The 9,713-nt window shown below is 34.3% G+C and overlaps 1 protein-coding gene across 2 annotated transcripts in view; it reads left to right on the top strand.

Moving 5' to 3' along the window:
- DLGAP2 (discs, large (Drosophila) homolog-associated protein 2) overlaps window positions 1–3,228 on the top strand; it is a 301,058-nt gene extending 297,830 nt beyond the window's left edge. Inside the window, exon 11 of one of the 2 annotated variants that reach the window (XM_006882844.1) lies at window positions 3,003–3,228. In XM_006882844.1, coding sequence (XP_006882906.1) covers window positions 3,003–3,221 — 219 coding nt within the window. In that variant the 3' untranslated portion in view covers window positions 3,222–3,228. The remainder of the gene's footprint in view (window positions 1–3,002) is intronic. The other variant, XM_006882843.1, reaches the window with a different exon arrangement.
- Window positions 3,229–9,713: the final 6,485 nt, after the last annotated feature.

The raw sequence follows: 9,713 nt of genomic DNA, 5'->3' as shown, positions 1-9,713 counted from the left end.
GTTTGTTGATGGGCACTTAGGTTGTTTCCAACTCCTTGCTATTGTGAAGAAAGCTGCAATAAACATGGGTGTGCATATATCTGCTTGGATGTCAGCTATGGTCTCTTCAGGGTATATTCCCAGTAGTGGAAATTCCATTACTTTTATTGTAGCTAAAGAGGAGAGGCAAACCCAAAATTCCATGTTATACATAAGTTAAAAAGTGTCCATAAACAAGTTCAGGTAACCATTTGTGGAGTTTTAAAGTGAGATAAATAGGAAGTAATGACTCTAAATGAACATCATGTCCTGTTGAATACTAAGACAGAATCCACTAAACTAAAAAAAATTTTTAGAAAAAGGGAAATCCCTGGTTTACTGCAAACATTTGTTTTATGGACAACCCCTACTTCCCTCTTCATGTTATGTGGATTTGTCCTTACTTTGAAACTATCACACTAATCCCTCTCACAGCAAATTCTTTATCATAACCACCTTCACTTGCTGCACATTCAGCTTTTATCATTGAAAAGACTTTGTCTTCTCTTGCATTAGATAGAATAAGGCTAAATAAGGACCCCATGTGCCTTTCCTGACATGCAAATTAAAGATATACAAAATGCTAAACATAGTGCTTGCTGTAACACATGGACTGCCTATAATCCCTTTATCATTCTTCAGTAATGTTATCTAATAGAAATCCTTTTACTAAAACTACAGGTGGGTAGTTCTCAATTTACAACAGGGTTTTATGTTCTAGTAACTGTCCTATGTTGGTTCTAACATAGGTTGAATATCTCTTTTGGCTGTTTGGGGGATTTTGTTTCTTTGTTTCTATTATTGAACTTTTTTATTATCAATACCGTCATAAATTCAAGCTTTATGGTTGAAAACATTACATATAAATGTGCATTTTTAATATTAGTACTTCCTGCTTCTCCATCTATGTGCACATTATGTAAACAAAAAAATATTAGATGGGCTTAAGTGTAGTCCATAGTGACTTAAATATATCATAGTCAAAAATTACTAAAATTGATTCTGTATTTACTTTACCTTAAGTTCCATTTGTACCTAGAAACACAACTTAGGAACAGGAAGTTACTACATAATTTGTCCTGTCCTTGTAAAATTGTGTTGTACTCCTAGTATCCAGTTCTGACCTTGTGTGTGTATGTGTGTCTGTGTGTGTGTGTGTGTGTGCGTGCGTGTACATTGAAGGGAGAAAGAATCTATTCCAACAATCAAATATCTGATAGAAAGGAAAAAAAAAGACTTTCTGGCCCCTTTGTAACCTCTTAGGGGAAGGAACTAATTGATTCTGCAGCACTCCAGTCCTAAGTCCATTATGAAGCAAAATTAGTTGGTAGGTATATCTTGGTTATTTAGGGATGACATTAAATAACATAACATAGACACAGACCTTCCACCTAAACCTCGTATGTGTTATTTATTGAATTTGTTACAGAATTATAAAATCTGTTTATCTTTTTAAAAAGGATATGTACTGATTTAGGGAGCATTGATGGCCTAGTGGTAAGGAGACACATGGTTCAAATCCACCAGCTTCCCTACTAGAGAAAGAAGGGCGATTTCCTCCCATGCTATTAAACAGCCTCTGAAAACCTGTTGGAGGGTCAGCTATGAGTCAGCTATGAGTACATAGCAACAACAACATACACTGATTTATATGTATACATTAGCTAGCAGCCAAAAAGAATTCTTTCCATCTTTTAAATAAGTGAAAAATCACTGTATATGTTAGTAAGGTCCAAAGACTTTAAGGTTATAATTTTAGGCCGCTTAGGCCAGTGGTTACCTGGGATAATCACACATGATAAGGGAGTATTTATTATTATTATTATTAATTATTTTATATGAATTTAGATGAGCTGTGAGCTAGAAGCCTCTTGGTTTAGAGTCAGTCATGACCTGGTGGGTGGGCCTTTGTATTTAAAAGTTGGTTGGTGTTAGTTGTGTTTGGGATGAACATTCTTCTAAGTGGTACAGCACTGGTCTGTCGATTTGCTATACTAAAGCAAGTTGGGTTTGCTGTAATGCTAAATGCTGTGCCACTGGTGTGTCAAACACCATAATGAAAAAAAAAGAAGAAAACACAAAACACCATAATGGTTACTCATCATGGACAGTGTTTGGTGGCACTCCCAGATTGATTCAGGTTTGGAAGCAGGAGTGGCATCCACTTCCTAAACCACATGCCTATGGAAACTCTATGAGTATAAAGAAACAATGATAGTTATAGTACAGTGTTCAGGTCTTTTGTTCATAGGATCACTATAAGTCATGCTTGACTAGACAGCACTTAACAACAGCAACATATGAATTTATAAATAATATTACATTTTCATTCAATCATTCATAGACAATACATTTTATAACATTAAATAAAATGTATAAATTAAAATGTAATTAATTAAGATAGTGGCATATTGGGAAAGAGTTGTGCAAAGGAAAGGCAGATTATCTGAATCCACCAGTAGCTCCATGCAAGAAAGATAGAAGATCGACTTCTGTGTGATTTACAGTCTCTGAGAACCCATTGGTGGGTCAGCTATGAGATGGTCACTGTTTAATGGCAATGAGTAAATGAAACAAACCCTACTGTACATTGCCTTTCCACTCACTGATCTTATCTATTAACAAATAATGATTTATTAATAAATTTCTACCCTAAGAAGAGAAGGAGAGGAGAATAAGATTGTTTTCTTGAATGTGTTGGGTACTCTGTATATTATGGAAAAGACCATAGCAGATAGTAGGAATGTCAAGTGGCGTCTTCTAAACAATCTGTGATGTTCAAGGTTCTGTCATGTGAGTTTGCTAGTGGTCAGAGATAAATGGTCCTTTGGGAAAAAGCAAACTATTATTATTCTCTTTTTTTCTATTATTATTCCCCTTTCTGTCTACTAATTTTGACCAGTGTGAGAAACATTAAATTACATTCACAATCAGTGCAACTATCACCACAGTTTATCAATTTTTACTTTTTTGACACTTTTCAGGAAGAGAGAAAGGTCCCCCCTCCAATACCAAAGAAGCCCCCCAAAGGGAAATTTCCTATTACGAGAGAAAAGTCCCTTGACCTACCTGACAGACAACGTCAAGAAGCTCGAAGACGTCTCATGGCTGCTAAGAGAGCAGCGTCCTTTCGACAGAATTCAGCCACTGAGCGTGCTGACAGCATCGAGATCTACATCCCTGAGGCCCAGACCCGGCTTTAAGGACAGAATGCTGCAACTTTTACTTTATTTTATTTTTTTTTTTTAACAAGATGCTTGTACAGTTTGTCACCTACCTAGTAATTTTTGTCTCATTTTCTCTCCACGGACTTCGCCCTTGCCGTTGTGTTCTCTGTGCCATAAACACGTTGGAATGCTTTTGATTTCCTCAGAGTTTGCTGAGCTCATTGCAAGAATGACTTTCATTTTCTCTCTCTTTCTCTCTCTCTCTTTTTCTAACTGATGGTCTGATTTACAGTCAGCTATGTTGGATAGGCTTGGTGAAACCTAACTTATCCACCTTGTTCTCAGAGGACAACAAGAAACACCTCTTGAGATGGAACCCAACTTACATTTTGTTATTTATATTTTTATAAATTGTGTGAAAATTAGAGATAAGAATAACAAATAACTATAAATGGGTGCATCTCACCGTTCACTAGAGGCATTAGATAACCCAAGTGGAAGGTGCTACAACTTGAAGTGCAAGAAAGAACGAACCCATTCCTCCCTCAACCTCCAGCTCCTTTTCCCCGAACCCAGTTGACTCATCTGCCTCCATGTCTAATATCTGAGTCCTCTTTGTCACTAATAGAAAATATTGGGGTTTTTATGTCAAATTTATGGTAATGAAAAGGAATCACTCCAGCCACCAAAATTCTAAAAAAAAAAAAATCCAGAAGATTTTAAGTCTAAGGTCATTTAAAATGTTGTTCAGCACAGAATCCACACATTCAAAATATAAGCTGAATTCTCACATAAGGGAGTGATAGGTGAGAAGAAATTGGAGCCTTAAAAAGGCGAGCTCTTCTGTAGCAGGAGTATTAAGGGAGGAAAATGTCATTACTTCTATGAAATAGTCATTGCATTTTTAATTACTTTATAAATTTAAAAATCATACTTTTTTTCTTTAAGATCATTGTTTAAGTTACATGTGCTTATTATCATTATTATTATTATTATTATTAATATATTTATTCTCAAACTGCTCTATCAGTTGACTTTCCAGGGTATCCTCAAAAAAACAAAAGAACAAAAAAAAGTTTGCTTGTTTAAAATGACAGTTGTGATGTTGTATAAAAGTGTAAGAAATATGACTGTGAGTGGTAAGTATATCCTAGTTTAAATGGTAAAGATGAAATGTACTTTACATTTGTATTTTTCCAGAATTCTTTTGTCCTATGCAGCATTGCTAAAGCCAAGAATATATTTCTTGCGTGTTTCAGATGTGAAGAAAAAAAGGTCACATATTGTGATTTCCAGCTGTGGAATTTAAGCAAAGTGATTAACTTTTGTGGTTCTGTCTGGCACCAGAGAAAAGCAGGAACTCCTCTAATTGAAAATCTTTATGTTTTCATGATTAAATTTAATGCAGTCATCACTATCTCCATACAACTTTTGGAAAGTTAGAATTGCTATTCAGACGTGTCTTCAAAAGACCCTTTCAAATTTCTCTATTTGACCCCAATTTTAGAGTTTTCACTTTTACTCATGGTAAAGTGAGATTGCTGTTTAAGACAGATGTTGCACCAAGCTGCCATGTCTTCCGTTTCCCTGCTTTAAGTAATACCATAAACTAAGCCACAGGCAGAATGACTTTTCAGTTATCTTACAGCACTTTGTTTTCTCACCTTGATCCGCACTTTAAAATGTCCCACCTCACCTCTCTGCAGCCTGATCCATTATCGAGAATGTTCAGTGAGGCAGTGACATGATTGGGGCATTCTTTAAGAATGCAGTTTTTCCTTTCCCTCCTATTCTGCATTCCACTGAGCATGGGTCCATTGGGAACACAGTTGATATTAAAGCATGTTTAGCTTCAAAAGTTTTACTTTTTTAAAGCTGAGTAGTTAAGAATTCCCTGTAAGAAGAAAATCCTATAAATTGAGCCTCATATCTGGTATATATTTACCAAACAGCCTTAAAATATATTTGGAAGCAAAAATCAGTACGAATGTATATCCTTGAAAAATGCAAAAAAAGAAAAAAAAAGACCCTGAAATATTCTTCTATAATTGAACCCTGTTCCCCCAGAGTGTTCAAAGCGTTTTTCTATCTGAAGAAAAAAGCTAAATCCTGAGTAGTGTACAATAATGATGCTTCTTCCTATATTCACTATGCTCTGTTAGGAACAAATGTATTTGCAAGTATTGGCATTTTAGACTTTAAAAATGTACTATTTAAGATGAACTGCTATTTAGAAAAGCAAAGTGAGCGTATTAATCCCTCATTAAAGGAAATGTAAAATGCATACATGCACGCCAACCTATTTCACATATGTATATCTACTGGCAGCTGATGTGTTTTATTTCATTTCCTTGAACTTGTACAAACTATAAAAAATATTATAAAAATTATACCATAATTATTGATCTTAGAATCCAGATTCTGTAAACCTGACATGAGAGTATTCATAGATTTGGATTAATTTTTGATGTTTTATATATTCTTTTTTTTAACCTCACAATCCCCAAAAGTCTTGGCCTAAACTATCCCTAACTGAACAAATATACCTACAACTAATTTTTACAATGGCTATTGATTTGAGGGGAGAGAATATGTACAAATCCCTATTCGGGTCATTGTGTTCCAAAGAAGGTTGTTTAATGGTGGAATAGATGTCTGCTGCCAGATCCAATGGAATGTTACCTGTTCGTGTTACAAGAATTAAGTGCAATATATTCAGTTTTCATGTAGGTGGCATTTGATCATGAAATGTAGAAGATAAGCCATGTTTATGTATTGTACATGTAAAGAAAAATAAAACTGTTTATAATACTTGTGTTAATCAAGCTGACTTATTTCAGTCACTTCTAGCAGATACATCCTATAGAGTGTTATCATTTCCCCTTAGAATAAAATGTTATGAAAAATTATATATAAATTTTAGTTTCTAGAAAATGGTTAAAAGTTATAATGAGCAATTAGAATGCTCTTCATAGTCACTTACTTCTTATCCCTAAAGATAGAACTAATAACTAGAGAAGCCCAAATATGACTTTAGAAATCGTTTTCTCATAGCCAGAAAGTTGATATCGCTGTGTTGTACTTTAGCTAACTTTCAAATGCAAAACACAAGTATAATAAACAGAATTTTAAAGCTTTACAAAGCCCAGAAAAGGAATATGTCACTTGTTAACAAGAGTGCTTTCAATGTAGTTCATCTCACACATCTTCATTTGTTATCATTGTATGTGAGGTAAAAATAATTCCATGACAATTGTTAACATCTTTTCTCAGTAATTTTCTACAACATACTAGAATGGCATATAAAGAATTGAATCGTTGTATGATACTAAAACCTTACTTTTGTTCAAAAGTAAATATTGTCTGTTTTCAACTCAACCATAAAGACTTCAAGAATTAAGTTCAAAAGTATATTCTAAATAAACTATATTTAAGGTTCTGAAACAAATAGCTACTAAATCAGTGAATTGTAAAGCACAGGGAATCTCTCCCCTATTGGCTCCTATGGAAGTGGCCCAACTTATTATCTGAAGAGAACACAGTTCCAGAACACACGCATAGGTTTGAAATTTCTTTTGGAGAGTATGTTACAACTACATTGTCTTAGTATTTAATTACATGACTACTGTTTCCATCCATTTAAAAGAATGTGTTATTTATTCAATCACCACCTCTACTGCTTTTGTTAGGGAATACCCTTCCCCCAATATGGTGAAATTTTATTAGAAAGTTAAGTAATATCACAGACATTTGGCTAAAGTGATTATAGTTAACTATTGAATACACTGTCTTTAGAGTAACTCTGGTTTGGGCCAAATCTTTTGGTGGAGAATAGTAAGAGGGTGAGATGAATAATAATCTTCACCAGAAAGTCTTTTTCTTTGGCAGTAAATTAATCAGATTCAAGCCAGAACTCAAGAGACTCTGAGGAGTTGCAGGCCAGTTGGACCATTTTAAGGGATGCAAAATTGATGCTTGAGCTGCTTTTTTTAACTAAGAATATCAATAAACCTTGTTTAGAATTATTAAGAGTACCTCCAGAATGTCCCAATGGACAGAAATCCCATGTGCCATAGTTTAGGAATCCATATATCCTTTAGCTAATCATAGTCATCAGCCTTATTGTTTATTCCTAACCACCATGAATTTTAGTGGAAGAGACAGAAGAAAACATGTACAAAGATGTATGTCTAACTTGAATGTAAAAGCATTGCCCAAGATAGTACTAATCTGGGAGGTGCTCGTAGATACGGTTTTCTGCCCACACTTTGAAAAACAGAACTTTCCTACCTGGAAACACAGAATCCAGTCCCACCAAATGCACTTAAATTACCACCCATTTGTTGTGTGTAATTGTTCTTCATTTGGAGACCATCGCTTTCTTTGTCCTTTAACTCTCAATTTTTCCCCTTGTGGTAATTATCAGTTTAATTACAGATACAGATAGCAGTTTTAAATCCGCTCCTTTGGAATTTTGTGAAGAGTTTCTTTTATTTGTATTTATTTGTTTATACTTCTTTTTTACATTTTCATCAAGCCCAAAATTTAAGAAGAAAAATAATTAAAAATCACGAGCTCAATGGATCAAGAATATAATTAGCAACTGGTTAGTATTTTTAACTATATGGATGGGAGCAATAAGATTTTCTTCATTAAACACCCCTCATTTGTCATAAATCACTTCACATGAGATCAAACTAGATCCTGGTGCCTTCACAGAAAGAGGTTCATGATGTCAATTTTATTAAGTTGATAATTACAATAAATTGCAGTCTGTGAACAAAGTGTTAGTGGACAGGGAAACATTATACACTTTAGTCTAAATGCTCATTAGCATGAGAGGCTACAGAATATTTTAGAAACTAACAACAATGAAAAATTGTCTGAAATCACCTAACAAAGCAACTTGAGGTTTTATTTATATATCAACCAGCAATACATCTTAACTTCATGCGTCAGTTTTCTCATCTATAAAGTGGGGTTTACAGCTTCTGCACCTTTTACCACTCACTGACATAAGGATTAATGGTAGATTGGCTACAAAATTCTCTCAGAGCTCTGCAAAGAAGTGGTAAAAGTATTAAGTTATTATCAAGGACTATGTGCCAAAATTTAGTTTCCTAGTCTTCTTAATTATTAGATGGATGAATTTTTACCAACATTTTGATATAATTGCAAAAGGCAAGTCAAGTAAAAACTGTCTCAAAGATCATCAAGACATACCCAATGCAGTGATAATTCCTTGGACTATAGCCTCAGCTAGGGAACAGAGGACCATGAAATGACATGAAGGTTAGAAAATGCAGAAATAATACAAGGGCCTTTCTTCTTTGTATTCATTTAATTACAAGTGTTTCTAGAATATATTCGTGACCAAGAACCAGACACCCACTAGAGACAGGCAATGTTTTCACCATGGCTTCACCTTTACTCAGCAGCATCTTAGATGAAATGAAGAGATATCAAAGTAACCGTCTTTGTGATGAAGGAAAAGTTGATTTGGAGATTAAAAAACCGAGCATGTGGGAAATACAAAGAATGGAATCTGACATATTGAGCAAAATTGTTGAAGGCTTGCGGAGTCTAACCCCTCTAATTCCAGCTTCTTTTAATTATCTTCTTTCACACTTCAGAGGATGCAGAAGTCGTCAAGGGGAATGCTTCAAGAAATAATCATCTTTTCACCCCTGCAACACTGAGAAATGTCTGTAATTTTATGAATTGCTGTCCTAATAAGAGCATTTCACTCCAGCACCAAATGAAATTATTTAAAGTTTCAACCTAAACACTTGACAGATTATTTCTTTGCAAAAGAAATGTTAATTACTATTAAGAAAAGACTTTTTAAAAAATTTTATATATGTACAAACTAAGGTAACAAACGTTTACCTCCCTAACTTTCTTAGATTTTGTGTGACTCTTCATCATTGGTGCTTATTTCGAACCTGAAAGACTCGTGAGTCCAATTCTTCATATACTCAATGGACAGGAGAGAAGTAAATAAAATAATATATGCTGAGTTTCTTGAAGTTTTACCTGTGTCTTTAAAGTAGACCATAGTCTCAATAGAGAATACATTGGCTTCTATCTGCTAATCTAGAGAAGGAAGTCCTAAGGTAGCTTGTAATACCTTATGCTTGTAATTTACTCATTTTTTTGTTATTTATCCCCTGACTTGCCTCCCTCCAAAATCCAGCCCCAATCATTTCAATAAGATGTTCCTATCACTTTAAAAGGGCTCAGCATGTATGTCTCTGTCACTTCACTTTATAACTGATTTGCTGAATTAAAAAAAATAAATTCCTCTTATAAATAGTATGACTTAGGTTACTTATGAACTCTTATTTTCAAATATTTATCACTCTTCTCTGTACCATTCTTATTGTATAAAGATATAAATCACATCCCATTCTCCATAGTGTACATCCCAAAATATCCAGGTGTGGCCTAAGGATTCAATTAAATGCCTCCTATAGAAAAATCAAGGAATGTTAGAACCAGGAAATTAGCTGTTTAGTTAAAGTTTTA

The sequence above is a fragment of the Elephantulus edwardii genome, unplaced genomic scaffold (assembly GCF_000299155.1).
Source record: "Elephantulus edwardii isolate Elephantulus edwardi_28Jun2011 unplaced genomic scaffold, EleEdw1.0 scaffold00025, whole genome shotgun sequence".
NCBI lineage: Eukaryota > Metazoa > Chordata > Mammalia > Macroscelidea > Macroscelididae > Elephantulus > Elephantulus edwardii.
The sequence above is the reverse complement of the archived record's forward strand: the minus strand, read 5'-3'. Positions and strand labels throughout refer to the sequence as shown.